The sequence below is a fragment of the Zootoca vivipara genome, chromosome 6 (assembly GCF_965207765.1).
Source record: "Zootoca vivipara chromosome 6, rZooViv2.hap1.1, whole genome shotgun sequence".
In the NCBI taxonomy this organism is placed as follows: domain Eukaryota; kingdom Metazoa; phylum Chordata; class Lepidosauria; order Squamata; family Lacertidae; genus Zootoca; species Zootoca vivipara.
Window position 1 is genome coordinate 73,221,854 of NC_142589.1, and position 18,372 is coordinate 73,240,225.

Consider the following 18,372-nt stretch of genomic DNA (forward strand, 5'->3'; position numbering starts at 1 on the left):
AAGACAGAGGTACTGGCTCAGAATATGCCTTTATCCATCAAGGACCCAGCAAATGAGGGCTACAGACCACAGTCAGGCTACAGTCAGGCACTGTAGAATATAGTTGGTGGTCTCAGCCATTTTGGGAAGATGTTTAAAAATATTATCACAAGCCATTCAAGCACTTAGTGTTTGCAGCAGAACAACCAAAGAAACAAATTACAGTATTTCTTCTGTTTTAATGATACTCCTGACTTTTATAACAAGGAAAATTAAAGATGCAGTGATGCAAAAAAAGCTTTGAGGAGGGTCTGGTGGTTGAAGGCCAGAAAGTTGACATTAAAAAACAAACAAACCCCATTTTAACTGAGAGTTAAAAGGAGGAAGTACCAAAACCTGACATCAATACTTAGAGGAGCAGAGATAAATTACAAATGGGAATTTCCGGAAGGAGTTTCCTTTACTTACAGGAAGAAGAGATTTAGATTAGTGACAGGAATACCTAGAAAAGCATGGTAAGGACCCAGAGTTCCAAAATGTGAGAAGAGAATACAGAACACCATATGAGGTGCAAAGAGATGAATTAGGAAACACACACACACACACACACACACACACACACACACACACACACACACAAGGAACAGGGCGAGAAAGTAAAATGCTAAGTAAACCAGACAATAGCAAATCTTAAATTACTAACTTGGAATGTGATTGGTCTAAATAAAAAAATAAAAAGAGATAGGGTGTGACATGAAATTTTAAAACAAAATTTGGATATATTTTGCCTGCAGGAGACACATGTTGCTGTTGACATTTTCACCCCTCCCATTGCAAGAATCTCCTGACTGATGTTTTGAGAAAGGAGAGGGCGGAACTGCTCTTCTCTTCTTCCCTCCCTGACTCTGTGTGGGTTTCGGTTTTATCTTTGTAGAGATAAGGTGGCTGAGTGAGAAACGTAACACTCATGCAAGCGAGTAGTATTCTGTAGTGTGAAGTAGCTTTTGATAATAAAATGAGGTAGCCTTCTAAACCTCCACAGCTAGCTTTTACATTCTTCTCTACTGCTGCTGAATTTGGTGCTCACAATGAGCAGTTGTGAGTCCAGGCTATCAGGTCACACTGAAGGTGCTCCAGTCGCCTAGCCTACACCCAGGGGCTTATGACGTGGGGCAGAACCTGGCGTATACCCACAGTTGCAAGGAAACATGAGAAAATTCTGATTAATAAGAGATTAGGGAACCAATTTATTTCATCAGACACCTCTAAAAAACATGCCATAGTTTTGTACATAAAACCTGCACTTGAACCACAAATAATTCAAAAAGATGAAAATGGGAGAAAGTTGATGGTCCAAATTAAAATTAAAGGAGAAAAAATAATTTTGGTAGGAATATATGCCCTGAATGAAAACAAGTCAAAATTCTTCCAAGAGTTAAAAACAGAATTATTAGATTTTGCAGATGAGAAGATAATAATGATGGGGGGACATTAATGGAGTCCCAACATTAGGGAAGGACAGAACAATCAGGAAGAAAGATACGAAAGAAGGTAGGCTCTCTAAAAACTTTTTTGAAATGACAAAAACAGTAAAATTGACAGAAATATTGAGAGTTAAGCACCCGTTTGAAAAACAGCTCACTTTTATCTCTCATGTTCATGGAAGCAGCACCAGGCTAGATGCGGTTTGGGTGTCTAAGGATTGGAGTCAAGATTTTAAAAAATTGAAACAGATCCCTGAACATTGTCAGATCACAATTCTATAATTATGGAAATACAAAAAGACTCTCAGTCCACCTTTTGGTGGAGACTGAATGAAGAAATATTGGATGATAAATTCTTCCTGGAAAACACAAAAAAGAACATAAGAGAGTATTTCAGACAAAATTTAAATAAAAAGATTTTATTCATCATGACCAATCTGAATTCCTTCCAGGTGGACAAATTAAAGATAATATTAGAAATGTATTGAATATTATAGAATACCTGGTGAGAAATGAGGGGGGGGAGCAGCATTAATGTTTATAGATGCAGAGAAAGCATTTGAAGTGTCTTGGAGCTTCATGAGGAAGGTGATAGAGAGCAGATAGAGAAGTAGTAGGAATAATAGTACAATTGGTTCCGGAAGTCTGTTCATAAACTGAAGCGTTCATAAACTGAAGTGAACTTTCCCATTGAAAGTAATGGGAAGTGGATTAATCTGTTCCAGACGGTCCGCGGAGTACTTAAACTGAAGCGTTCATAAACTGAAGCGAACTTTCCCATTGAAATTAATGGAAAGTGGATTAATCTGTTCCAGACAGGTCCGCGGAGTACTCAACCTGAAGCGTACTTAACCCGAAGCATGGGTGTAATTGGTTCTGGAAGTCTGTTCATAAACTGAAGCGAACTTTCCCATTGAAAGTAATGGAAAGTGAATTAATCTGTTCCAGATGGGTCTGTGGCGTTCGTAAACCGAAAATTCATAAACCAAGGTGTTCATAAACTGAGCTTCCACTGTAAAGAAAAATGAGCAGAAATTGAAAGCATTTACAGATGATTTGGTAATAACTGTGGAAGATCCAAAAAACTCTCTCCCAAAACTGATGAATATAATACAAGAGTTTGGTCAAGTGGCAGGATTTAAATTAAATAAAAGCAAAACTAAATTGTTATTTAAAAAATCTTAAAGAATTGGAAAGGAAAGAAATAACAAAGATGGTAGGGATAGAAGCATATAAAAAAGTAAAGTATTTAGGAGTATGGATAACAACAAAAAATATAAATATAAAGACAATTATGAAAAATTTGGCATAAAATTAAAATAAATTTGGAAACATGGAGTAGGATGAATCTTTCCCTAATGGGAAGAATTGCAACTATAAAAATGAATGTACTTCCAAGAATGTTATTTCTTTTCCAAACTATTCCAGTAAAAACGGGGAATGCATGCTTCAAAGAATGGCAGAGAGAGATTTCAAAATTTGTCTGGAGTGGGAAAAAGCCAAGGATAAAAAATAAGATACTAACAGATATGAAAGAAAGAGGCAGTTTCTCACTCCCAGACTTAAAATTATACTATGAAGTGGCATCTCTAATATGGATCTGTGATTGGATCAAGTTAGAAAGGGAGGAAATAACAGAGTTGGAAGGACATGATAATAGGTTTGGATGGCATGATTATGTATGGTATGGAAAAGCAAAAATACACAAAGGGTTCCATAACCACATAATAAGAAGATAATTGTTTCAAGTGTGGGAAAAATACAAAGACCTACTAGAACCTAAGACACCTTGGTGGCTATCACCTATTGAAGTACCGTCACTCAAAACATTAGAGAAAAATGGAGAATGGCCAACATACAGAGAATTACTGGTTGAACAAGAGGGGAAATTAAAATTGAAAGAACATGAAGAAATAAAAGAACATCTTCAAAGTTGGTTGCACCATAGACAGTTAAAGGACATATTCAAAGAAGACAATAAGAAAGGGTTTTCATATTCGGTTTCAAAATTCCAAAAGGAAGTGATAGAAGAAAATTTGAAATTATTAAATAAGGCATACAATATCCTTTTGGAGTGGGAAATCAAAGATGAAGAAGCAAAATCGATAATGATTAATTGGGCACAGGATATAGGTCATAGTATACAATTTGAAGATTGGATAAAATTGTGGAAAACAAATTTGAAATTCACGGATTGTATTTTGTTGAGAGAGAACTATATGAAGATGATGTATATATGGTATATAACACCAGTTAAATTGGCAAAAATGTATAAAACTTAAAAGAAAGAACGTTGGAGATGTGAAGCAGAAGGTATGTTCTATCATATGTGATGGGATTGTAAAAAGGTAAAATTGTACTGGGAAATGATATATAATGAATTGAAGAAAATGCTGAAAATAACATTTGTTAAACAACCAGAGGCTTTCTCGTTAGGCATCTTAGGCCAAGACTTACCAAAAGAAAAGAGGATGTTATTTATGTATGCTACTACAACGGTGAGAATGTTGATAGCAAAAAAATAGAAGACTGGAGAAGTACCAACTTAGGAACAATGGTAAGAAAAACTGATGAACTATGCAGAAATGGCAAAACTGACAGACAGACTACGGGAAAAAGACAACAGTGACTTTGAAAGAGAATGGGAACCATTTATCGTATACTGTATTTGCAGAAACAAAGAAAGATTATTGACTTGATGGCGGGATTTAAATAAACACTCACTCCTGGCCCATTAGTAGTTCAGCTGGGCTCTGGCCCGTCGTTGTGCTGGGGGTGCTGTGCTGTGCGAGAAGGAATGCGGCAAGGCAGTATTCCCAGTCCCCTTGTGTCATGCGGCGGAGGCTGTCCTTGGTGGTCCGCACCATGCGCTCCGCTTGGCCATTGGTGGCGGGGTGGAATGGTGCTGAGCGGATGTGGCGGATGGCGTTCTGCGCTGTGAAGGTCTGGAACTCCTCTGACGTAAATGCGGTTCCATTGTCCGAGACGAGATGTCAGGAAGCCCATGGGTTGCAAACAGATTACATAGTACCCGGATGGCTGCCGCCGTAGAAGTGGACGGTACCAGTGCGACCTCCAGCCATTTGGTGTAGGAATCCACCACTATGAAGAATGTTTTTCCCTGGAAGGGGCCAGCGAAGTCCACGTGCAAGCGTGCCCATGGATCTCGGGTGGACTCCCAGGGCTGGACTGGGGCCCTTGGGGGATCCGGGTGGGATTCTTGGCAGGTCTGGCAGTGTTGGACCCAGGCCTCTATCTCTCTGTCAATCCCCGGCCACCACACATAACTCCTGGCAAGGGCCTTCATCCTCACTACCCCTGGGTGTGTCTCGTGTAGGGCTGTGAGGACCCCTTTTTTACCTTTCAAATATCACATTTTTTCGTGGAGTGCAGTACTTTTGAAATTCTTTCAGAACCTCGTCCACAGTCTGTGGTTCATCATCAGGAAAACTAAATGTCTCATAAATCTGTACCGCCTCTTCTCCCACACAATTCAACAAAACAGCAACCTGCCTCTTTGCCGAAAAGCGATCAGCTCCAGAAGCCGTCAAATAAACACGAAAAGCTTGCTCCCATCGTCTCCAATTCTCTGCTAGGTTTCATTGGAGCACAAGAGGACACGGAGGTCAAAAAGAGTCCATCTTCTGATACCATGTAATGCAGGCATCCCCAAACTTCGGCCCTCTAGATGTTTTGAACTACAATTCCCATCATCCCTGACCACTGGTCCTCTTAGCTAGGGATCATGGGAGTTGTAGGCCAAAACATCTGGAGGGCCGCAGTTTGGGGATGCCTGATGTAATGTCTCCAGGAAACCCTGGACTTCTGCAGTGATGAAGCAATGCTGCTAAAACAGTCTTTACTAAACTGCAGTCATAGTTTATTAGTTTATTAGTTACACACACAGGAACGACATCCACCCTGCAACCCTAACTGTTCACCTAACTGTCACAGCTGTGCCAACTGCCATAACTGTCACATACATCACACACGCAAACAGCTTTATGGGTCATGGCCAGCATGAATAAATCGCTTTCCGACACATAGAGGACCGTGAAGAGTACACAGAAACACCATTTACTTTCCCACTGCAGTGATACCTATTTATTTACTCACACTGGAATGGTTTCAAACTGCTAGGTTGGAGGAGCTGGAACAGAGCAACAGAAGCTCACCCCGTACTGTGGATTTGAACTGCTGACCTTGTGATCAGCAAGGCCTAGAGGCTCAGTGGTTTAGGCCACAATACCACCTGCATCCTTTGCTATCAACCCAACTTGCCCACCTAGGTCCCACTGTTCCGTGTTTACCCAGCATTTTCATGTCAGATCTACAGCGCTGTATCCCCACTCTTTTTCTATGTGGATGCACTAACAACTTTTGGGGGTAATTTGGAGCTGAACCAACAATGTGTCTTCCTCAAGCAGCCTTTGCACATGGTCTGGTGTCTCCCACTCGACTGGTTGAGAGAATGGCCATATTTGTGTAGCTCCCTAATGGAGGAAGCTCTATGGCCATTGCAGGCTCCAATCAATACCTTCTTCATAGTTGTGTGAGTGGCTGACTCCTACCTGACATTCTCTCAGTCATTGGCACATTCAATTCCTGAGGTCTCACTTCATCCCTTTTACCCTTTGGAAAACATGGCAAGGCAGGAGGATCAGTTTTTATAGTTAAACCTTCCATTGCATCAGTGTGCACCCACAGCCCATTCCATAATTTCCAGCCTTGCTGAAATTGATCTAATATCCAGGCCTTTCCTGAAGGAGCGCGCACACACACACATCGTCTTTCAGTCCAGACACTGAGATCTTGCTCTGAGGGCCTTCTGGCAGTTCTCTCACTGTGAGAAGTGAGCTTAGAGGGAACCAGGTAGAAAGCCTTCTTGGTAGTGGTGCCCACACTGTGGAATGACCTCCCATCAGAGGTCAAGGAGATAACTAACTATAGAACCTTTAGAAGACATCTGAAGGCAACCTTTTATAGGGAGGTTTTTAATGTTTGATGTTTTATTATGTTTCTGTATATGCTTGAAGCCGCCCAGAGTGACTGGGGTGACCCAGTTAGATGTGTGGGGTAAAAATAACCCAATTATTGTGATAATTAAGAGGAATCCTTAGATGGAGGCCATTTTGTGGGACAATTTTGTAAGTGGTTTCTGGACTTTAGACTTTGCATATTTCACTCTCAATTGCTTTCTTGAGTGCCTTCACCATTTAAATGGTAAATTATCTATATCAAAAAGAAATCAGAAGTGTCGTTAAACAACTCATGAGATCATAACTAATGAGCTTTGCATTTCAGTATCTCCCTCTTTATCTTTGTGGTGAACAAACAACACCCATCCCTGCACCTCACTGAACTATTTGTTCCCAAGTGTTGCCTGCGGCATGAGTCTGTGGCCTATAAATTCCTCCAGGTGAGCCTCTACCTGCCTCAGTTTCCTTGTTGGGATGCATCTCTGCTCTGAGTCTCCTAATCTTTCTAGAATGCTGAAGGCACTCCTGAGTGCATGCCTCCTCTTGCCCCCACTTTCTCCAGGTAAGATGAGGAACATTTGATGATCTTTAGAGGATACTGAAGAGAACTTGTTTCTTGGGAGGGAAGGGGAGTTAGGAGTGCAGATCAACACCAGAGAGAGCAAGGACTGCTGGGTGACCAAGAGAACGTAGGGGAGAGTCAAGTCAAGAGATGTAATACAAATAAACTATGTCATGCAGAAAAAATAATGAAATATCCCATGCTAACATGGAAGCTGCATTTCAGCAACACACACAAAATGTAGATCTCTCTCTCTGTGTGTGTGTGTGTTTGGGGGGGTGTTTTGTGTGGGTGTGTGGGTGCGATGGGGAAACAGTGGGGATGTGCAAAGGCAAGAGATTGCCAGATGAAAATGTTGGGCATGATTTCAAAGTGCAGGGAAAATGCTAATAAGGTGAACAATCTTTTCTTTAGTGGGAGAGGTAGAGAAAATATGCCTTAAAAATAGGACAGAATAATAATTCAATTGGAATGGAGAGCAAAAGTTGCTTTGGAAAGGAAAGGAAAGGAAACAAAGTATGGCCATAGCAGGAAGAAATTTAATACATTTTACAAAGAAAGACACCTTCAAGTTTACCCCTTGGAACAGACCACACCAACCCCCTGGTGAGGATCCAGATTCTCTACTACTACTTGCTGATTGTGGGAAATTTGGGGAGCTGAATGTGATTTGAGTGTCAGACTAGGATCCGGGAGGCCAGGGTTCGAATCCTCATTCAGCCACAAAGGTCACTGGGGTATCCTAGACCAGGCACTATCCGTGGGCTTAATCTACCTCACAGGAATCTTCTGAGGATAAAATGGGGAGGTGAAAACCATGTACATCACCTTGAGCTTCTTAGAGGAAGTGGCTGCAGATAAAAAAATTAATTAGAAAAATGAGAAATTGACAGTAAGAGAAAATGATAGATTGGTTCATGCCTAGTCCAGGATCCTGTCCTCACACTGGCGAAGCCAATGGCTATGGGAAGCACACAATCAAGATTTCAGCACAGCAACACTATGGCTTACTGTGGGTTCCAGCAATTGATATTTGAAATATGCTACTTTTGATATTGGAGGTAGTATATAGGCATCATGCTTAGTAGCCTTAGTAGTCTTATTCTCCATCAATTTGTCTAATCCTCTTTTAAAGTCATTGAAATTGGTGGCATTCACTGCCTCTTGTAGAAAATTCCATAGTTTAGTTGTGCTCAGATCTAAGCTTGTGACCAAACAGTGGGAATAAAATGTATTTAAGTGAGAATCTGGATGGGAGGAAAAGTGGGACATGGGAAAGCGAGGGTTCACTTCCTCACTTCTTGGAAATAATTAAACCAGTGTTCTGAACAATGGCTACAAGAGTTTTTAATAATGAGTCTTTTACTCATTTCATTTTCTTCTATTAAAATGATTATTAAATTGAACCCCTTTTAATTGAAAAGTTTTAATTCACTATCACCTCCTCCTCTGTGTCTCATTAAGCAAACAGCAAAACCAAATAATGATAATGATGATGATGCTAATTCCTGGATCTTTTCCTCCTGCCCTCAGCAGTATTTCTGAAGTGCAAACATGTGTTTAACGGAACTGGAATGACAGGTACTGGCAATGGAAATACAACTTGTAATAACGCTGTTACATATACCTGTTATTCCAGTGTTCTGCGTACAAATATAGGTAAGATTTGACTGTCTTTTTGTCTTTTGCTTTTGGATTTGATCCAGGTTAAGATAGGTGGTCTGGTCCATGGGGTCACGAAGAGTCGAACACGACTAAATGACTAAACAGCAACAGCAACAAGAAGAAGATAGGTGAACTTTAAGGGTTCTACTAGCATAGAGACACGGGTGGCACTATGGTCTAAACCACAAGCCTAGGGCTTTCCGATCAGAAGGTCGGCGGTTTGAATCCCCGCGATGGGGTGAGCTCCCTTTGTTTGGTCCCTGCTCCTGCCCACCTAGCAATTCAAAAGCATGTCAAAGTGCAAGTAGACAAACAGGTACCGCTTGAGCAGGAAGGTAAACAGTGTTTCCGTGTGCTGCTCTGGTTCGCCAGAAGTGGCCAGAAGTGACCTGGAAGCTCTCTGCGGACAAACACCGGCTCCCTCAGCCAGTAAAGCAAGATGAGTGCTGCAACCCCAGAGTTGTCTGCGGTTGGACTTAACAGTCAGGGGTCCTTTAGGTTTACCTTTTAGCATATAGAAGTCTATGCTGGGGCAACTCACCTATGAAAAAAGTGAGGTGAGGAAGCTGTGACACTTCAGCTGTAGATGAATCAGAACTCCCATCAGCCTCAGCTAGCCAGGCCACCAGTCAGGGATGATGGGAGATGCAGTCCAACAATATCTGAAGTAAGGAATGGCTTGCATATGAAAATGGGGAATCTAACATCACCTGATCACAACCAGTGGCCAAATTTGGGTGCTGATCACCAAACTTGGTGAATTTGATTTGCATCAACCAGAAATCCCTATTGACCCAAACCAATGAACTCCAGTTTAGTTTTGGTTATCATACTAGGACAATGAGCCTGGAATATTAAAATTGAGAATCCTTTCACAGATATATAAAAACTATTCAAAAGCTGAGCAACCAGGATGGGAGATGAAGGTGGTTCATACTTTCATGGCTCCTTATCCCCCCTCAGGTAATTTTGAAATAATTTCATCTCGGTGATGAAATGATGAGGAAGGAACCAACATTAAGGAAGTATTCTTGTAGTTCAACTCTTAAAAAGGGTTTCAGTTACCCAGCGTGATTCAGAGTGGGTCCCTCCACCTTTATGGTCTTTGGTTACTACTTCAACCATTGGTTAAGGTTGATTTGATCCCTTTGCTTGTTCCTGATTCGCCCACCCCTTCTACCCAGGAGGGTGTGAGTGCCATTTTGTGGTTCACCTCAGGTGCTGAAATGACTTGGGGCAATCCTGGGTGGGATTGTAGTGCTTACATGGCCATCTGTTCCAACATCACTGCATTTTTGGAGGGAGAGGGGCAAGGGGACAGTAAGGTTGGTGCAGTGCAAGTGTCTTGCCAAGTGTCTTGTGTTCAACAACAAGAGTTCAGGGAAGCATGCCCTGAGCCTGCAAACTGTTAGGATCGACTAGAAGATGCAGAGTGCAGTGTATGGCAGCTGCATTGTCAGATGTATAGAAAAAGGCATGATTTGTCATGCAACAAATTTGACCTAAAATGAAGTTCTGCATGAATTCCAATTTAATAATAATAATAATAATAATAATAATAATAATAATAATAATAATATTTATTATTTATACGCCACCCATCTGGGGCTGGGCCTCCCCAGCCACTCTGGGCGGCTTCCAACAGAAAAATGAAATGAAACAATCTATTAAACATTAAAAGCCTCCCTAAACAGGGATGCTTCAGTTGTATTCTAAAAATCTGGTAGCTGTTTTCCTCTTTGACATCTGATGGGAGGGCGTTCCACAGGGCGGGCGCCACCACTGAGAAGGCCCTCTGCCTGGTTCCCTGCAACTTGGTTTCTCGCATCTCGCAATGAGGGAACCGCCAGAAGACCCTCGGTGCTGGACCTCAGTGTCCGGGCAGAATGTTGGGGGTGGAGACGCTCCTTCAGGTATACTGGACCAAGGCCGTTTAGGGCTTTAAAGGTCAACACCAACACTTTGAACTGTGCTCGGAAACGTATTGGGAGCCAATGTAGGTCTTTCAGGACCGGTGTTATGTGGTCTCGGCGGCCGCTCCCAGTCACCAGTCTAGCTGTTGCATTCTGGAATAGTTGTAGTTTCTGGGTCACCTTCAAAGGTAGCCTCACATAGAGCACATTGCAGTAGTCCAAGCGAGAGATAACTAGAGCATGCACCACTCTGGCGAGACAGTCTGCAGGTTGGTAGGGTCGCAGCATGCGTACCAGGTGGAGCTGATAGACAGCTGCCCTGGACAGAGAATGGACCTGTGCCTCCATGGACAGCTGTGAGTGCAGAATGACTCCCAGGCTGCGCACCTGGTCCTTCAGGGGCACAGTTACCCCATTCAGAACCAGGGAATCCTCCACACCTGCCTGCCTCCTGTCCCCCACGAACACTACTTCTGTCTTGTCAGGATTCAACCTTAATCTGTTAGCCACCATCCATCCTCCAACCCCCTCCAGGCACTCACACAGGACCTTCACCGCCTTCACTGGTTCTGATTTGAAAGAGAGGTAGAGCTGGGTATCATCCGCATACTGATGAACACCCAGCCCAAACCCCCTGATGATCTCTCCCAGCGGCTGCATGTAGATGTTAAAAAGCATGGGGGAGAGGACAGAGCCCTGAGGCACCCCACAAGTGAGAGCCCAGGGGTCCGAACACTCATCCCCCACCACCACTTTCTGAACACGGCCCAGGAGGAAGGAGCGGAACCACTGTATGACAGTGCCCCCAGCTCTCAACCCCTCTAGACGATCCAGAAGGATGTTAATGCATTTTACAAATTAATTCGAACATAAAAAGAGAGGCTGGTCCTATGGATTAAGGAGGCAAGAGACTACTGCTTGTGGTTGAGAGCTGAACTCTTAAATGCCTGCAGAAAACCTTTCTTTTCCACCAGGCCTGTGCAGACTATTAAGAATATACTGGTTTATTGAAATCTATCTATTTCCTTTTAATATGGTTCTTATTGTATCTTTTATGTACAGTGGTACCTCTACTTACGAATGTTTCTACTTACGAACGGAGCTCCGTCCGCCATCTTGAATGTTTCTACTTACGAATTTTTAGATAGGGTTGCTTCGACTTACAAATTTTTCTCCCAATGCATTCCTATGGGATTTGACTTACATTTTTTTTTCCGACTTACGAATGTGCGTTCGGAACGCATTAAATTCGTAAGTAGAGGTACCACTGTATTATAACTGAAAAACATTTTGATCTCTCTTTCCTTTTACGATATAGCAGTGTGCACACATTTAAATAAATAAACAGCACCTCACTTTAGATTGCCAAATTGAATAATACTTTCCATATTATTACTTTGAAAAGGTCCTGATTTGGGCAACACAGAAAATTGGAACCATTATAATGAATGTGCTTTAGGAGCAATAGACCGCATTTCCCCCACAGATCCTGATATTTCTTTCAAATTCTTTTTCATAGATAAACCTGAAGTGCAAATTTTAAATACATGTTTGCCACCCAGCTATTGTTACTTAGGCGATTACAGCTTCACTGCAGCGGATGGTAAATTCTTTGAGATGAAGACGCAATGCTGCAACACTCAACTGTGTAACAATGCAACTCTCAGCCGTAAGTTTCTGCATCATTGTAGAATCATTAACATGTTATGGCTGTACATTGGATTTGACCAAGGCCTGGATCCTTAGTAAAACAGCAGTTCTCAGAGGACCTGTGCCGTATTCAAATGGGGTGAGACAGCTCCAGGTGGCTATAGGTTGGGTTGAGCAGCTCAGGACTATTAGGGGCTCTCAAGGGGTGGGGATTCAGATTGGACAGAGAGTCAGACATGAGGAGAAACAGTGAAAAAGAGGGACCTACTAGGCAGCTTTGTCTCTGCCTGAGAAGGGATGGGTTACCTTTCCATCCAGGCCTCTCTTCTTCCTGTCCCCTGAAGCAGTACCATGCAGGATCAGATATATAACTGGATACCTAAGCTCATAAACAGCTCATAAATAGCTTATAGTCCCTTCAAGTTAACTTTCAATTGGATGTTTCAGATATGAGCCTTACAACCCACCTATCTTATCCAAGTGTCCTCTTGAATCACCCTTGAGCTAGTTCTTCTGTCTTTTAATTGGCAAGCACTATAATAATAATAATAATAATAATAATAATAATAATAATAATAATAATAATTTATTATTTATACCCCGCCCATCTGGCCGGGTTCCCCCAGCCACTCTGGGCGGCTTCCAACAAAACAGAAATTCTAAAATACAGAAATCAGTTATAATGGTGCAAAGATAAGACCCTACCTTACAGCATTCTCTGAAATTTATTTATTGAATTTATTGAATTTATATACCACCTGGGTGTCTCAGGGCAGTTCACAGAAACTCTCGGATAGCTCATTGCTGAAGAGCAGAAGAGAGACAGAATCTCTGTACAAAAATGGGGGACTAAGAGCCTATATTTTCAGAGAGGCTACACCATAATCGATGGCATGAATACATTCAGAGAGATTAAAAGGAAAATAAAGTTCACTCTCCCACCCCACTGTGGGTAAACCTCATTCATCTCAGAGATCAATGGTGACTTTGTCCTATGCTCAGTCCTGAACCCAGATTGTTTCTAGAATCATGCTTTCATCCAATAACACTTGCAGCTGCCCCAGCAAAACTGTAAGCTCCTAGTGTGGATTCCGCTTATATAACACAGAGATACAAAAACAGATAAAACCATTAACATGCTCACTATACATTTGATCTTGGCAGTTCCTGATCGCAACATGCTGGCTGAAAATGGTCTGCAGTGCCCATCCTGCTTCTCCAAAGGAGAGAAAAAGTGTAAAAGTGAGAAGACCGTCAACTGCCTTGAGAATGAGACCAAATGTATTGATTTTAGAGGAGCTTTTAATAAAGGTAACATTGATATTCAGTCAGGGGGAAAGGTCTAATCATCGACTGGGTCACGCAGACTCCGTTCTGTTCTCCTTCTCTCCCTTCCTTCTTCTCTTTTTCCATTGCACGTTGCTGGAAAGTGAGAGGGATCATATCTCTTACTGGCTCCACTCTGTAGCCTTCCTTAGTGTTTTGCCTGCCTGGACTTTGCCCTTTAACTTTCATAATGCCATTTGCTTATCTAGAAGCAGGATTCAGATCGGGATGTTTATATTAAATACCCTTCTGAATCAAAAGGGGAAAGTGCATTCATTGCTCCACCCCAGTTGCATCCGGATCTTTCCACCACTGGGATGCAGTCCAGGACAAAATGTATGCCTTTTCTCAAAAAGCATATTCATTATGTAAAAGAAATGTAATTGAATTTCCTTAAATTGTGTGACAATGAGCAGTATTTCCATAAATCCATTAGTGCAAGGATTTATAGTTGTGCAACAGAATTTCCACTCTCTTCTGCCTGTAGGTGCTCTGTATCCACCTAAAAGCTTCTTCAAAGATTTAGCTGTCATAATTTAACTACATTCGTAAAAAGATAAATGGCTTTATATGCATTATAACACTGTGACACGGAGTCCTATCTTTCTGCATTGGGATTTCACAACACATTTAACTGAATCGCTTTTTTCATGTGCCTGGATCCAGCCTTACATGCACACCTCCCTATCAACAGTGTTTTGAGGAATAATGCTCTTTGGAGAGGTACCAAATTCACCACACCCTTCCTTCCTGAAAAGAAGAGGGAATTTGGAATGAATGGGGGAGGGGCATATGGGCTGATTTTCCCCATGAGGGAAGAGGCAGAGTCCAGGCCATTTGAGCTGCCTCTGCCCTACATTCCCCCCCCCTCATTCTTCTCTTCTCCTGCCCTTTACAGCCTGGGCTTTGCTAGTTTCACTTTTGAGGGCTGAGTAAGAATTCTGATAGGAGTTCCTGATTGGCTCTTGGGACCCCCCTTTTCTCCAACTTCATGTTTAGCATGAAAATAGATGTGGTAACATAAAAGGAGGATTCTCTGGATGTTTAGGTCACAGTTTGGGACAATGAGGGAGCCTCAGTTGGCATCCAACCATCCTGAGAGACAATAGAGTGCAACTCCAAATTTTTATGCGGGTGCATCACACTGTAGACTCATGCCAGGTTCACACACTCAAGGCTCACACACCAGGGAGGGAGTGTTGTTTTCAAATATTGTTGTGTGGCCACAGCATGTGCCTTTTAAAATGCCCAGGAGATGGCAGGGATAGAATCCCTCCCATTTTAATGCAAATCACCTGACCACAAGAATGTGATTTTGTTAACATAGTTAATTAGGGCAGTTTTCAGAACCTCTAATTTCACTATATTTTATAAATATAACCTGTTTATTAATAAACTTCATGTCTTGAGACTCCTTTGGGTATGATGCCAAATTTGATTTACATCTGAGTAATTTTTTTACCTGAATTCCTAATGTTGAACATTTTGTATATTCATGTTCTGATGAAATTATACCGGTATGTTCAGTAGAAGTTTTGTAAAGTTATTGTGGTCGTCTTTGAAGACTACTCCAGCAATGGCTGCCTGGCATGCTTCCCGAGTGCCCCTGCCTTTCTCATCTTTGCAAAGTGGCACAGCGGTAAAGCAAACAGCTTGGTCAGCAGAGCAAATAAATCAGGACTTATTTACAGAGCCTGGGGATATTGCAGGCATGCTTTGATCCCTCCAGGCATAGCATAAATCTTACAATCAGCACACAGGCATAGTGCCACGACCAGCGGAAAGCAAACCAAGAGATAAGAGGCAAGAAACAAGAGAGCACATGTAGAGAAACTCCCCCTTTTATACAGTACTAGCTGCATACCCATATGCTCCCAGTATCCTCAGTGACAGAGCATAACATCCTGTGTACAGTTTAACTCTTTCACACCAACATTATATTTTTCAGATTTCTTAAATATACACTTTTTAAAACTAACTTGTTAAAATTCTCATTCACCATCACAGGCACCATCACCTATTCCCTGGGTAAAGGACTAAAGTCAACACTTCTTTCCTTTTTTCCAGATACCTTTTCCCCCTACTATTTCACTTTCAAAGGTTGTGCAACAACAAAGCTTTGTGGCATCCAGAAAAGTGGAAGAAATTTAATTGGAACTGGGAGATTTGTTCTTACAGTTTCAGAAGAAAGATGTTATAATGCTTCACAAATCTCACAAGAGCCTGAACAGGAAGGGTAAATGGGACAGTGTAGACCTCCTCCTTGTGTATTCTAAAATCCATGGCAATGAGGGGGAATTGGAGGCTTTGTGGTGAAATCCAGGACTCGGGATATCTGTTTCTTGCTTGCTTGCTTTTGGTGGAGGTAAGGGCTGGACCATAAAGAAGGCTGATCGCCGAAGAATTGATGCTTTTGAATTGTGGTGCTGGAGGAGACTCTTGAGAGTCCCATGGACTGCAAGAAGATCAAACCTATCCATTCTTAAGGAAATCAGCCCTGAGTGCTCCCTGGAAGGACAGATCGTGAAGCTGAGGCTCCAATACTTTGGCCACCTCATGAGAAGAGAAGAATCCTTGGAAAAAACCTTGATGTTGGGAAAGATTGAGGGCACTAGGAGAAGGGGACGACAGAGGACGAGATGGTTGGACAGTGTTCTCGAAGCTACCAACATGAGTCTGACCAAACTGCGGGAGGCGGTGCAAGACAGGAGTGCCTGGCGTGCTATGGTCCATGGGGTCACGAAGAGTCGGACACGACTAAACGACTAAACAACAACAACAAGGGAAACAAGAGCAGAGAGAAGGGGGTCAGAATGTGGGGATTGTGGATTCCAAATACAGTCATACCTCGCCAACCGCACGCTTCGACTTCCGAAGGTTTTGATTTCTGAAGTCGACAACCCCCGGAAGTCTTCTCTCCGTGTGTGCGTGGTCGGCACATGCGCAGAAGTGCGAAATTGTGCTTCGCGCATGCGTCGAAGCAGCGCTTCGAGAACCAAAAACCTCGACTTACGAAGACGGCTGCGGAACAAGTCGAGGTACCACTGTACAAAGAACTCTGTAGTGCATGATTAAAAAATAGCTAAGTTTTCATTATGATCATTATAATGCAAAATAAATGGTTATGGAAAATAAAATGCTGGTTCTCAGTTCTGTTTCTTTCGGATACAAATGCAACTATTATTTATTGCTTTAGCTGAAGAGATTACAAAAATTAAATACATAAAATTGGATGAAAACAAAATAATATACATTGCACCACTAAAATCATTATTGGAATCAGACAATTTGTTAGTTAAGAGGTTTCTCCTCTGAAGAATTTAACTTAAAGCATTTTATCAACCAGAGTTCACTGGAGCTCAGCTCTGGCACCTCTCAGGTGGGTGCCATTGCCATTCTAAGAGAATAAGGAAGAAGTTCATGGTGGCATGTATGGCACTTAAGGAGAATTATTTGAAAATGATGTACAGAAGGATGAACCTATCCCTATGGGGTAGAATATCAGCTATTAAAATGAAAGTGCTACCAAGAATGTTATTTTTGTTTCAATCAATTCCATTAATCAAAGAGGCAGCAATATTTAAGGAATGGCAAAAAATGATTTCAAGATTTATCTAGCAGGGGAAGAAACCAAGAATTCAATACAAACTACTAACAGTCATTAAAGAAAGAGGAGGCTTCGCCTTGCCAGACTTGAAATTATACTATGAAGCGTCCTGCCTTTGTTGGTTAAAGGAATGGATATTGTTAAAAACACAGATTTATTGGATTTAGAAGGTTTTAATAATAGGTTTGGTTGGCACACATATCTATGGTATAATAAAACAAAGGTTCATATATTCTGAAGATCTCTATTGGAAGTTTGGAAGTAACCTATTAGAATGTAAAACACCTTGGTGGCTATCACCCTTGGAAGTTATGAGTGTAAAAAAGATAAATATGAGTGAAAAATGGGTCACATATGAAAAATTAATAAAGGAGGAAGGAAACAAATGGAAAATGAAACCGTATGAATAAGTTAAGGAGTATGTAAATGACTGGTTACACTATTGCCAAATCAATGAAATGTTTAAAGAAAATTTAAAAGAAAGTGGATTTGACCATAACAAATCAAAATTTGAAATTGAAATATTGAATAATAGTTGTAAAATATTGTCTTAAATGTATAAAATGCTGCTGGAATGGCACTTGAAAGATGAAGAGGTAAAGTCGGTTATGATACATTGGGCCAAAGATGTTGGCTATAATATACAGTTAGAGCAGGGACTAAGGCCCAGGGGCCGGATGCAGCCCAATCGCCTTCTAAATCCGGCTCCTGGGCCTTAGTTTTGACCCCCCCCCCAAAAAAAACCCAAGAAATTAGTTTTAACAAAGTGAAATAGTGGAGATCCAGGAATTATTTTAATGTGTTTGTATCACACTGATCACCTGTGATTTGGGCCTTTTTTTCATTTTCTGTTTGAAGAAGGCTCCACTTTGTGCAGTCACAGTCTCCCATTACAAAGACCTGATTCAAGCCCAGGAACTCCTTGTTATATGAATCCATTCAAATCACATTTCAATCTGGCTCTAAGTGTCTGTCAAATTGGTCATTATAATTATATGCCATAGAGTGGAGACATATGTCTCCCTTTATAGAGGGCAGTGCTGTTTTGATGAACTGTCAGAAGACAATCCTTTCTTTTGAGGGCTGCAACTCCTGTCCCCACTCTCGTTCCCTCACAAGGAGCAAGCCTTTTCAGTGCCATCTAAAGAGGATAAAAAGAATCTCATTCTACTGGTTCCTTCTTACCTGCAGAAAGCAGGGCCAAGAG

The 18,372-nt window shown here is 41.7% G+C and overlaps 1 protein-coding gene across 1 annotated transcript; it reads left to right on the top strand.

Moving 5' to 3' along the window:
• The first annotated feature begins 6,915 nt into the window (after positions 1-6,915).
• LOC118087781 (phospholipase A2 inhibitor and Ly6/PLAUR domain-containing protein) lies at positions 6,916-16,910 on the top strand. The gene is made up of 5 exons (XM_088671301.1): positions 6,916-7,004; positions 8,538-8,663; positions 12,102-12,251; positions 13,397-13,543; positions 15,626-16,910. The coding sequence occupies exons 1-5, from the start codon at positions 6,917-6,919 to the stop codon at positions 15,796-15,798; spliced, it is 684 nt and encodes a 227-aa protein (XP_088527427.1). The 5' UTR covers position 6,916; the 3' UTR covers positions 15,799-16,910.
• Positions 16,911-18,372: the final 1,462 nt, after the last annotated feature.

What these genes read in the sequence shown, in the direction of transcription:
- LOC118087781 (XM_088671301.1), top strand. Translation starts at nt 6,917, where the DNA reads ATGCATCTCTGCTCTGAGTCTCCTAATCTTTCTAGAATGCTGAAGGCA. An exon ending in TAACAATGCAACTCTCAGCC is followed by an intron (nt 12,252 to 13,396) that starts GTAAGTTTCTGC and finishes TGATCTTGGCAG; the next exon opens with TTCCTGATCGCAACATGCTG. An exon ending in TAGAGGAGCTTTTAATAAAG is followed by an intron (nt 13,544 to 15,625) that starts GTAACATTGATA and finishes CCTTTTTTCCAG; the next exon opens with ATACCTTTTCCCCCTACTAT.